The 12,993-nt window shown below is 27.1% G+C and overlaps 1 protein-coding gene across 3 annotated transcripts; it reads left to right on the top strand.

Moving 5' to 3' along the window:
- Positions 1–8,077: 8,077 nt before the first annotated feature.
- LOC107416507 (protein disulfide-isomerase 5-1) lies at positions 8,078–12,942 on the top strand. 3 transcript variants are annotated; one of them, XM_025073201.3, is made up of 7 exons: positions 8,078–8,380; positions 8,953–9,072; positions 9,220–9,382; positions 10,020–10,078; positions 10,193–10,368; positions 12,359–12,462; positions 12,669–12,942. In XM_025073201.3, exons 3-6 carry the CDS (start codon positions 9,269–9,271, stop codon positions 12,451–12,453), a joined length of 444 nt encoding a protein of 147 aa, XP_024928969.1. In that variant the 5' UTR covers positions 8,078–8,380; positions 8,953–9,072; positions 9,220–9,268; the 3' UTR covers positions 12,454–12,462; positions 12,669–12,942. The 3 variants fall into 3 exon arrangements, with proteins under 3 accessions (XP_024928969.1, XP_024928970.1, XP_015880479.1); XM_025073202.3 differs by lacking the exon at positions 8,953–9,072 and having other exon boundaries at positions 12,639–12,942; XM_016024993.4 differs by lacking the exon at positions 8,953–9,072 and having other exon boundaries at positions 8,082–8,380.
- Positions 12,943–12,993: the final 51 nt, after the last annotated feature.

Here is a 12,993-nt window from a genome sequence, read left to right as displayed (position 1 = left end):
GCGTTGGCTTTGGTTCCCCCAATTTTTTTTATTATCTTTTCAATTGGTTCTCAATTTTTTTATTAAGTTTGAATTTTTTTATTTTGAATGATACTTATAAAAATATTAAAAAAATTACAAAAGAATTTAAAAAAATAACAAAATAATAAAAAATTGGGAGACCAAAGCCAACACTGCTGAGATGCAATAGCGTTGGCTTTGTTCCCCCAAGTTTTTTTTTTTTTTTTGTTAAGTATGAATTTTATTATTTTGAATAATATTTGTAAAAATATAACAAAATTACAAAGGAATTATAAAATTATAAAAAAAAATTTTAAAAATTAGGAGACTAAATCCAACGCTGTTGGGATGTAATAGAGTTCGTTTTAATCCCTTAATTTTTTTTTTATTATCTTTTCAATTTTATATTTTCAATTGGTTCTCAATTTTTTTTTTGTTAAGCTTTCATTTTATTTTTTTGAATGATATTTGCAAAAATATAAAAAAAAAATATTATTAAAGAATTGAAAAAAGAAAATAATAACAAAATTTAAAAAATTGGGGAACCAAAGCTAACGCTGTTGGGATGTAATAGCGTTAGATTTGGTTCCTTATTTTTTTTTTATTATCTTTTCAATTTTGTAATTTTCAATTGGTCCTCAATTTTTTTTGTTATGCTTGAATTTTATTTTTTTGAATACTTGCAAAAATATAAAAAAAATTATAACAAAATTTAAAAAAATAATAAAAAAAATTAAAAAAATTGGGGGACCAAAGCCAACATTGCTGGAATGTAATAGCGTTTGCTTTGGTCCCCCAATTTTTTAAAGTTTTTTATTATTTTCTTTTTTTAATTTTTTTATAATTTTTTTATATTTATGTAATTTTCAATTGGTATTCAATTTTATTTTTTCAATTGGTACTCAATTTTGTAATTCCATTATCTTTTCAATTTTGTAATTTTCAATTGGTACTCAATTTTTTTTTTTTTTAGTTAAGTTTGAATTTTATTATTTTAAATGATATTTGTAAAAATATAAAAAAAAACAAATTACAGAGGAATTAAAAAAAAAAAGAGTAAAAATAAAATAATAAAATATTTTAAAAAATTGGAAGACCAAAGCCAATGCTGTTGGATGTAAAAGTGTTGGCTTTGGTCCCCTAATTTTTTTTTATTATCTTTTCAATTTTGTAATTTTCAATTGATGCTTAATTTTTTTTTTTTTAAGTTTGAATTTTATTATTTTGAATAGTACTTGTAAAAATATGAAAAACTTACAAAGGAATTAAAAAAAATAACAAAAAAATTAAAAAAAAAAATACAAAAGCGTTAAAGCTTCCAGAAGTCTACGTTCTCAAACCTCATTTTTTCCAATATTCAATTCGACCCACAACACCACCATTTCAATTCTTGTTTAATGAAATCCCACCACTCTAACTTTCTATGATCGCCTGCTTGTCCCTCACAGCTCAATCGAAACTCTACAAGTAGGAACTCCTTAACCTCATATTCAATTAAGATCAGGGCCTCAAGACTCAAAAGAACTCAACCATAAGACACTCAATTATCAAGGCCATAGACGCCCTTTCTGCTCTGGGCAGCGATATACCACCGAAACTTCACTTTCAACCACGTCAAGACTACTCTGGGCCACCAAGAAAGAGCAGCCCTTAATCTGGAGGAAAATACCCACTTGTTTAGTACCTAAGCTGATAATGTTTTATAAGTCATCGATGTCGTTGCTTTTTTGTTCACACTTAAAAAAAAAAAAAGGCTCAAAAAAAAAAAAAAACCAATAGCTCACAACTACTAATTTTTAACCCAAGTTCTAAATGGATTTTGGATTGTCAAGGAGAAAGCCCGGGCGGTGGAAGCAATAGAAGAGTATCTGAGGTTAGAATAGTGGAGATGGTGGATTTTATTTGGGAATTTTGAAATGGTAAAAGCAGAAAGGTTTAAGAAATTTTTTTTAAAATTGCAATTTTTACACGTGTGACAGGAAAATATCTGAGCCATTCACTGGATAAGTTGAAACCTAATGATTGGTCATTTTTGCATGTTTTTGGATCGTACTATTTTCATCATGTTGGTCCTGACCATAGAAGGACTATATATATATATAACACAATAGTAGTTAGGGATTTAGGATTTTTCAATAATCACTTAATTAGTGCTTGTTTTTGAATTACCAAATAGATAATTTTCCAATAACAAAGTCATTAAAAAGTCGTTTTATATTTTTTTAACAAAATATTTTATGAAACCATTCCATCTATTTAAAAGTGATTTTAGTTTTTCAAAATTACCTCAAACTGACACTTATCCTCTGTTTGGTAAAAGCAATGGAAAATAGGGAATATGAAAGAGGGAGGAAAGAAGGAAAAATGGAAGGACAGAAAGACGTATATTCACCCTTCCTCCTTTTGGGTATGATATGAAGGACTTTCTATCCTTCGTTTGGTATTAAAAGAAAAATAGAAGGAAAAGATTTTAAATATCAAATGATAATAATAATAAATGTTATATAATTACATTATAATTCGTGTGGATGTTATATTGTTTAAACGAATATTATTAATATGAAAATAACCAAATGACAAATGATTTCTTTTTTTTCTTAAATATATTTTTGGTACTCAATTTTTTTCCGTTTTACTTGAAAAAAATTTTTATTCAATAAGTATAACTTCAAAGTCAAAGTGGCTAAATTATTTTATTCTTCTTTTTTTTTTCATTTGAATGATTGGATGGAAATTTAATTGTATGACACAAAGGGTACAACATTTAAAATAAAATAAAAAAAAAACTTAATGTCCTTCTAATTGCACTTTTTTTCATTCCAACTTTCTTTTACTCAAACTTGTTTCTTAGTAATTGTCATAAATTTGATGTATTAAATTGCTAAAAGACACTAACAAAACTCTTTTGACACTATAATTAATAAAATAAAATAAAAATAAGTGAACTTCATATACTATTCTGAAAAAAAAAAAAAAAACACTGAGTCTAGTATGAGATATATAATAAATCTTTCTTTACATATAAAGAGACAAGCGGTATTTGGTCCATTAAACTTATAAAAAAAAACAAAAGAAAAAAGAGCAAAATAATGCTGTCATATACCGGTAAAAAAAAGTTTAATAACATATTCATTTCTTTATTTGTTCATATAGTTAGCAAAACTAAAAGGCCAAAACCTCTTAAAAAAGGGGTCAATATCATGTAAACCTATAAATTTACCTTTATTTCAAATTATACTCAAAAGTTTCAAACATTTAAAAAATATCTCCTATCACTGAGTATATTCCATTAGACTCAACTTTAAAAAGATAAAAAGGTATGTAAACCATCAAAAAAGGAATGTGCATTCAAAATAGTGAAACTTTGTCTCATATGTCTTAAAAACTGTACTTCTAAATATATTATAATAAAATAAATAGTTATTTGTGCATTAACTAAAACTAATTATTATATTTTATAAAATAATTCAAAAATAACAAAAAATTAATTTATGTTCCAATTCCCAAAATAAATGCTCTATGATTCAAAAAATTAATTGTTAATTTTTTCTTTGACTGAGAATTCATAAACTGATTATTATATGTTATAAAAAGGAAAAAAAAAAAAAAACTAGTTGTTGATCTCCCAAAATAAAATGTTCTATTACCTAAAAAACTAATTATCCTCCTTAATTTTTTTTTTGGCTAAAAATTAATTAACTAATATTATATTTTATAAAATGAAGAAAGGATAAACAAAAAAAATTAGTTGTTGCTTTACCTAAATAAAATGCTTTATTACCTTAAAAATTATTATCCTCCATAATGTTTTTATCTCTAAATTATGATCTTTAATTCAATATTTACCAACTTTTTCATATCATCTTACATATATATATATATATATATATATATATATATATATATTTATGTAACACATAATAATAAATTATTAGAAGTATTATTTTTTTGTCCAATTTATAATTTTTGTATTTCACTTTGTTTTTGATTCTTTTTCTATATGCTGTAAGAAAAAATAATTTCTTTAATAATTCCTTTTTAATATGATTCCAAATTTATTTAATCAATTTTTATTCAATATGTGTATCTTTAATTTCTTGTCTATTTTTTTGGTATTAATGTTGATAATTATGTTTGTATTTCTAATTTACTTATTTGATAATTGTTTTTTGAATAAAAAGATTACATGCAATATTTGAGAGTGAAAAGTAAAATAACTAATGGACAAATAATAAGAAATTTTTATATGGTATTTAACACGCCTTTTTTCTTAAAAACCAATCAAATTTGTTTTTCCAAAGAAAAATTAATTTAAAAAATATTTTGATATAAAAAGTAAATAAGAAAATCGAAGCTACTTCTGATAGAATTTTTTATATTATATAATAGAAATCTATTAATATTTTAATATCTCAATGTAGTCATTTATAAGACATATATATATATATATATATAGTTTTAATTTTATTCCTGGATTATATAGATATAGTTAATTTTCAAATTTAATTAATCTAAATATATAAATTCAAATTTAAAATTTTTTATAATGTTTTTAGAATCTATAGTTATTTAAAAAGTCATTAATTTAAAAAAAAATTAAAAATGATGAATTTTAATAGATTTGAAAATATTTTGAAAGTAGAATTGTGAAGAATATTATTAATATGAATTCCAACCTTTGCGTTAAAGATTTCATTGAATTCTTATAAATTATTTATAAAATCTGTGGAATTCCATAATAATCTATCAAATCCTTTAAAGTATATAACCCATTTTAAATCCATCAAATTCTTAATTGAATACACTCCCTTCGAGTTTGAAATAATTTTAAAAAGTTTAAAAGTATTTGATTTAAATTTTAAATAATTTTATACAAGTTCAATGATATTTAATTTAAATTTTAATGGATTTTTTAAAAGTTTATTAAAATCTAATTGTATTCAATGAGAATTTTATAGAATTCTTTTAATATCTAGAGGTATTTAAAAAATAATTAATTTTAATTTATTTTAAAAAATGATAGATTTTATGGATTTGATTGGATTTTAAAATGAATAAAGTTATTAATACGAAATCCAACCTTAATTTTAAACAGTTTGTTGGATTTTTATAAATTTTTTATGAAATTTATGTAATTCTATAATAATCTATTAAATTCTTAAAATCTATAACTTATTTTAAATCCATTATAATTTAAATTGAATACATTCTCTTAAATTATTAGATAAACCTTAAAAAGTTTTAAGTGAAATTAACCTAAAAAAAAAACAAATGACAATTCTTTGACGATTTTTGCCAATACCTCTAGCATTTGCAATACCCAAACAATTATATTAATTTATCAGTAATTGACTCATATTAATTAACTAGATATTAGCAATCCTTACTATCACCCTCATGAATCCCAAAAGCAACTCATATCTTCTTTTTGTGGAACTGCAAAAATAAGTAAGTGAATTATTTTTCCTAACATGCTGGATATCATTCCATTCATGATTGAAACAAAGTAATCTCAACTAAATACGAATAGCATATTCAAAGATAACCTTAAACAGTAATACAAAAAGCCTATGACCAAAAGTAGAAGAAAATCCCAACAGAGGAAAAGAAAAGAAAAAGTCCAAATTATCCGAGTGCTCAAAAGCCATACATGGTAATATAACTTAATCTTTTAAAAACTGTTCCAATCACTATCAGCATCATCACGAAGCAATTATACTAAACCAAAATCCAAAATCCCCAATTAAGCATCCATAAATAACAAAAACAGTACAAATTCATGATTGGACTCTGAACCAAAAAATAAAAAAAAAGGGTGAAAGAAGGAAAATAGATGTCTAAATACTTGCAAGCTCTAAAAATAGGAAGGATGCACCAAGTGGGAAGCAAATGAGGAAGCTTAGAAAATATATTTAGTAATATTGGACCGAAATTATTTTTCTAGCTACAAAATTGCTAGTTTACAAACCTATATGAAGTCAGATTGGGAGAGTATTAGAAATCATAAATCACCAGGGAAATAATGGAAGTATTATGCATATTTATGCGATCGAAGGAAGAAAGTGGAAATCATTAGGGATCCTCCATACAAATGAGATAAGGGTGTTTTGGTACCGAGAATAGGTAGGAAAATTTTGGTTTATGAGGCAAAAACTTTTTAATTTATGGGCTTTGGAAATTTTTGTCTAAATAAGGGCTTTGAAATTTTGTCTAAAATATCTAAAAAGAGAAAAAGATGAAATAATAGATAAAAATAATAATTTCAAAAACTTATCCCGTAAATAATAATGGTTTTAGTAAGTGGAGGATTAAAAAAGTAGTCTTAATAATTTTTAATATTGGTATAGTTTATCCCTCTATTAATCCTACACTTATGTGGGATTATTTTGGATGGAAAGGGCGCTCTTATCCTTTCTATCCCTCCTCTTTTCCATTCTAATAAGATAATGGATTTGCTCGTCTCCCTTCATTTTTCCATTGTTCCCTTTCTTCTTTCCATTCTTGCACTCAACCAAACAAAGCTGTAGAATCTGTTTGTGAGTGATTTTTAAAAGTCGATTCAATTGATTTTTAAATAATCACCTAATTTTTGTTTTATATAGAATCACTGAATATGTGATTTTTCTACAACAAAATCATTAATATAAAAGAATTTAAACCAAAAAAAAAAAATACATATAATATTTCTAACATAATAATAGATAGCAACTATGGATCCTTCGACTAATTTTTCAAGAGTTAATTAATGCTTATCTTATAATTACAAAATAGGTGATTTTTCAATGATAAAATCACTAAAAAGTGGTTTTTATATTTTTTAATCAAATATTATATGAAATACTTGTATTATTTAAAAGTGATTTTAGTCTTTTCAAAATCACTTCTAAAATGATATTTACAGTCTGCTTTAAGTAATTTTGAAAATATCAGCTAATTAGGGCTAGTTTGGGATTGCTTTTAGAAGGACTAGAATCAGTTCTTCTAAACTTCAGAAGCATTAACATGTTTGGTAAAATAATATGTTTCTGATTATTTTTTTATTTTTGGACAACTGCACAGCTGCTTTTACAATTAAAATCCAATTCTTTTATAACGAGGACAGATAAATTTGAGTTCCCAAAATATTCTTAATTAATTAATATAATACCACATCATATTTACAAATTAAAACTCTCTTATAGATATAAACTTAAATGAAAACTCTAATATAATTATTGATAATTTATTACATATTCTAATTAATACTTTTTAATTCAATTTTAGTATTAAAATATTATAACATAACTGCATAAAAATTATTATTTGAAAAATAACTTATATGCATTATATTTATTTTAGTAATTTTAAAATTTACCCCAATTTAGTTTAATAAATTATTAAACATTTATATGTAACTTTTACATCTTATAACACTTCTATAAATATAAGTATCAAATATTTAATTAATTATTTGTTCAGCAGTCATAGGTAATTGTTTATTTAGCACAATTATAATTAATTCTTTTAAAATTTAAATAATACCAAACTAGATCTTAATGGAGTGTTTGGATAATGAAAAAATTAGTGGAAATTTAAAATTTTTTAGGAAAGTAAAATTTTTTCATGTTTAGATATTTTTTAAGAGAAATAATTTATGAGTTTAAGTAAAAAATAAATGTTATAATGTGGTAAATTGACGGAGAAAATAGCTCCTATTAAAAATGTATCATTCTAAAATTTTCTGAAAAACTAATATTAAGTATTTTTTTAAATACAATTTTATTTTTTAATTTTAATATATAAATTTATTTAATTATTTATAAATCATATTTTCCTCTATAGTTAACCAAATACTGTAAAAAAAAATACCAAAAAAATTTATTATTAGAAAACTGAATTCCAAAAATCAGTTTCTTTCAATACTTTCCCTCTTACCAAACAATCCATAACATTTTTTTTTTTCCAAAACCACCAAATAAATAATTTTTCTATAACAAAATTACTAAAAAATGGTTTTAGATCCTTTTTGTCAAACATTTTAAAAACTGTTTTTGCCCTTTCTACAGGGTTTTTAAACTCCAAAAATTACAACCAAACGGGCTCTTAGTATGTAAAATAATTCAAGGGGAAAACAAAAGGCGGAGAAAAAGCCTAAGAGCATCTCCGGTGCCCTTTATTTTGAAGCCGAAGCAGTTCCTCTTTTTCTTTCTGTTTCTTTCGTGTCCGACTTAGAGATCTCTCATCCCAGTCTCCAAAGCTCTGTCTGCACTCATGCCATTCGGTGGTTGAATCGACGGCACCAGAGTATTCGTCGGCGAAAATCTAAGCGACTAGTCACTGGCTGCGCTGCAGTGGAGGGTTCTCTTCTTTATTTGATCGAAGAGTGGTAGCGGGACTGATTGTAAGCTTCTATTTTTTATTTTTTTTTCTTTCCTTTGAAATCTTCTAGATGATGTTGAATGATGGTTGCATTGCAATTGTCGTTGCTTAAATTGCTGTGATTGAAAAGGCTCGTTTAATCTACGCATGAATGAGAGATGATGTGGAAAATTCTGATATGGCTTATGTTTATGGGTTTATCTCATCAAAATTTATTCTGTGCTTTTTTTTTTAAATTATTTTTTTTATTTTTATGGAATATCGCTGCAAGTATATGTTGTCTCCTTTTTTGTGGTGGATTTGTGGCGTGGGCATTCATGGTTTAGAATCTTCTCAATTATACTGATAAAGGATTAGAAAGAAAATAGCTGCTGCTGACGATATTCCAAGTTTTTTGGGGATTTTAATTCCATTCCTCGTATGTTGTAATTATTGCTGGTGTTTGAAATCTGTTTTTGGATTGCTGCTTGATTATAAAAACTTGTAAACTTTGTTTTAATGCGTCTCATCTTCTTCTTGCTATGGATTGAAGAAAAGGTTATGATCTGCATTAACTTGTTTTTGATGAACGCTACACTTACTTTTCCATTTCAGATTAATGTCCACGCATGGTTGTGATTTATGCTGTGTTGGTATTGTAACTTTCTTACTTAATGAATCAATAGAAGAATAAAGACATATTACAGAATTGGAAATAGTCATAATCTTTCTTAGGTGGAGTTTTCATTGTGTTTTCCATGCTTTATATATATATATATATATATGTATATATATATATACATATATATATTTATTTTATTTTATTATTTTTCTCTCAATGACTAAGCTTTCATCAAGAGGTTTGACATCTATTTTTCTCAGCAACATCTTCCTGCATAAAGGAAAAGGATTACGAACCTGAGAATCAGCTATGAAAGCCCACTTAGGTTCTTTTGTTCTCCTCTCATTTCTCCTTGTCCTGAGTCTAACAGTTCGTACTAAAGCTGAGGTTTTAGCACTTACAGCTGACACCTTCTCTGACAAGGTTAGCGCACTGAAAACCAATTTTAATTTTAGGCCTTTGAAATACTATGTTCTCATTCAAAGTCAAGTATGGATACACCATTAATGCACTATACTTTGAGCAGCACTCTGTTTAAAGTTCCAGAGGCATTATAGTTCAGTGCATGTTATCTGATTTCACATAAATCATATTTATTGATTGGTTAACTATGCTCAAGTAGTAGAGTTGAGTAACATTTTTGGTGCCTTAGTATGTTTCACAATTTGGTTCTCCATGTTGATATATTTGGATTTCGCATCATGTAATTTGTATGCAATTGTTAGTCAGATTTTGATTTATCGTCGAGTGTGGATGTCCTTCAATTATATCACCCATTAAGGGCCAAGAATTTATTCATAAAATATTTTTTCATGGCTATACTGTTTTGTTTTGGTTTGTTTTTGCTTTTTATTTTTTTTCCCCCTTCTTTCTTTTAGGAGGAAGAATTTGTTAGATTTTGTACTAGCGATAATTGAATGGTTTTCTTCGAAAAGTCTGAGTGAAATTGAGTATTTTAGTGAGTAAGAAGTAATTCAAAAATGTATCCCAGCCAATGAACAAGAAGGTGAAGACCTTGCTTTTGCTCACTGCTTTTGTGTTAATTTATGTGTTCTTACAGGTGAAGGAGAAAGACACTGCGTGGTTTGTTAAATTCTGTGTTCCATGGTGTAAACATTGGTAAGTAATATCCCATCTCTGTCAAACTTCTCAAATTCTATAATTGAGCCAATTCATTTTAAAGACTGTTGCTTTGCACTGATGCTTGCTTGTAATGATAACCCTTGGTATTAGTAAGAACTTGGGTTCACTATGGGAGGACCTTGGAAAGGCAATGGAAGGTGAAGACGAAATAGAGATTGGGGAAGTTGATTGCAGTACAAGTAAACCAGTATGTACAAAAGTTGATATCCATTCATATCCCACATTTAAGCTATTCTATGAAGGTGAAGAACTTGCGAAGTATCAAGGTAATGATTAACGTTCCATCTTTGCTGGATGAATTGCTTTGTATTTTCAACTTTTCATCCACTGTAATCACTGTTAACATATGTACTCTCTACTTGCTTGGATTTCAATAGTTAGCTGCTGTTTTACTTTTAGCATTGTTTGGATCATGAACTGTTCATCCATTGTAATTCTTCACTTTTATGCTATTTGAATTTATCTGGACTTTGCCTTTCAAATATTGCATTATTACAGACCCTTTTGCCTTTCTTTTTATTTTTTATTTTTTTTATTCTTTTTCTCTGGTCTGTTAACAATTCAGTGTACTTAAGTGTTAGTGCTTTGCCAAATACAACTAAAGAACTTTGCTCCTTTTACCTTTTAACTTCTAAAAAGGCCATAGATTAGGTTTGTAATTTGTGTTTCATAGGTGAGATAAGGGAACTCGCAATACTAATTTTACTTCCTGAGATCTAATGCTAACACTGGTTCTAGATGCTTTTTGAAGGTGATCCATGTAAAAGTTTTAAAGAAAAGAAGTAAATTAATACGTGTTTCATATGAACTCATAAAATTGTTGACTACCATATTTACAATTTGCAAATGATATATTGACGCCAACAATTACGGATGTAATCAAAGTTATTGGTATGAAGAGAATGATACATATATAAGCTTTTTGTGATGCTGGAAAGAAGATAAACAATATATTTATATACAACCAGACTCATATTAAGTTGACCTATTGGTTTTGCCTTAAGGACTTCCATTATTGGAAATTTAAAATATAGGATTCACTTTGCTCACATTGGGTTTAGTAGTTCAGTAGCCCCATACAGGCTACTAATACATTTTTAAGTGTTAGCCCTTGAAGCAGTATAGGGTTGATAAAGGAGGTTTATCCGGTGAACCTTCTTTGAGCCTGAATCTATTCATGTATTTTTTTAATTCGTTTAATGTTATTCTTGTATCAGTAGAGTATTGCAAATTATTGAAAGGCTAATCTCTACAAAATTCAGTATGCAAAAAAGATTGAAATGCTCTTTGCAGTTCTGTTCTATTCTTCTTTTTCCCAAAAGATTGTTGCAGTTCTGTTTGAAGTGATACACATCAGAGACTAAGATTGAAGTTCAATTCGACATTTTGGATGAAAGTTATCATTTTTGAGCTCCTAACTTTTAAAGTGTTGAATTTAAGCTTGAATATAAATACTAAGTTACACTTGTTTTTTATAAATGCAATCAGTAGTTTCACATTCATTAATGTGATAACCACGAAAGAGGTGAGGATGATAATGATCTTGAGGTCTTGATAATGGTCATCATAAAATGTGAATTTCCATTCAGTGCAACTGGTATGGTGTGAATGGTGTTTAGTGACATTGGCAATGATTTGATTGTGATAATAATGTTATTTATTCAACTGATGATCATGATGATAGCATATGCATTGTTGGTAACCTTGTGAAACAATGGCAATGTCATTGATGCTATGGTTGTGGCAGAATATATGCTTTTCTGATAGAAACAGTTGGATGCAATGGTGAAACTTCTTACAGTGTAGTACAGTTTTCCAGGACCAGGATCTAAGTTATGTACAATGATAAAATAATGGTAATAATGGTGATGATACCAGCTTTGGCCATTCATATTTGCGGTAATGGTGAAATGGTATTGTGTCTTTTAAATGAAGTATGATACCACATATTAGAGCAAATATCTTAGGTGTCTTGATCAAAATTTCACTTTATTTTCTATCCTTTTCACAGTTTTTCAAGCACCGAAATGTTATCCATAGGTGTCGTTGAAGTCATATGTTTTTCCTGTGATTTGATTTTCTCTTGGGCCATCATCCCTTGAGAACTAAGTGGATTATTTCTGTAGTATCACTGTTTAAAAGTACCATCTTCTCTGTATTTTATTTTGTTGGCTTGAGTTAAAAGAATTCAATAAATTATTAGAACTAATGTAATCGTAAATCTTGTGCATTTTTGTTTAACATGCATATGATCAGGCAAACGGGACCTGGAATCACTTAGAAATTTTGTCTTGGAAGAAGCTGAAAAAGCAGCTGCAAAGGCACAGCTTGATGATGATAAGGAGTTGTGATAATTTGAGGTAGTGCCTCTTTTTTTATTAAGTTGTTTTCTTCTCGTGTGTCGATTCCCTAATCACTCATAAAGCTTGAGTCTAGAACCTGCTTTTAAGAATTTCATTGTCTTAATGAAATCTTCTCAAATATTATGAGTTGCGGGAGAATAGTTCTTGCTCACAGAAGTTTTTTTGGTATCCAGTTTAATTGAAGATCCTTTTACATGTTTCAGTTTTGGGGCTTCTAACAAATCAGCATGGGAATATGGAGCGATGATGTCAGATATGGTTTTTTGCAGTGTCATAATATTTTGTTGAGTTCTAGCCGAGCATGTTATCAGGAATAAGTAGAACTAATCCAGCCAGTAATATGCCAGTTAGAATTGATTCTTTTGCTAGCACAAACATGTATTTGTAAAACTTACAAATTCATAATCTCCTCTCTATTGAGTGTTTTTGTATGCTTTTACATAATTAATTCTGTTGAGCTCAGACTACAGTTTTGTTTGGATAGTTGCTTTATTTTGTTAACTGATTTATTTTTTATGTTGAGAGAGA

The sequence above is a fragment of the Ziziphus jujuba genome, chromosome 10, assembly GCF_031755915.1.
Source record: "Ziziphus jujuba cultivar Dongzao chromosome 10, ASM3175591v1".
Lineage (NCBI taxonomy): Eukaryota > Viridiplantae > Streptophyta > Magnoliopsida > Rosales > Rhamnaceae > Ziziphus > Ziziphus jujuba.
Note: the sequence above shows the minus strand (reverse complement) of the source record. Positions and strands in the feature narration are given on the sequence as shown.

Bases quoted from the DNA above. Each gene is read 5' to 3' on its own strand.
- LOC107416507 (XM_025073202.3), top strand. From the start codon at position 9,269: ATGAAAGCCCACTTAGGTTCTTTTGTTCTCCTCTCATTTCTCCTTGTC. The intron at 9,383-10,019 runs GTTAGCGCACTG...GTGTTCTTACAG, and splicing joins CTGACACCTTCTCTGACAAG to GTGAAGGAGAAAGACACTGC. The intron at 10,369-12,358 runs GTAATGATTAAC...GCATATGATCAG, and splicing joins AGAACTTGCGAAGTATCAAG to GCAAACGGGACCTGGAATCA.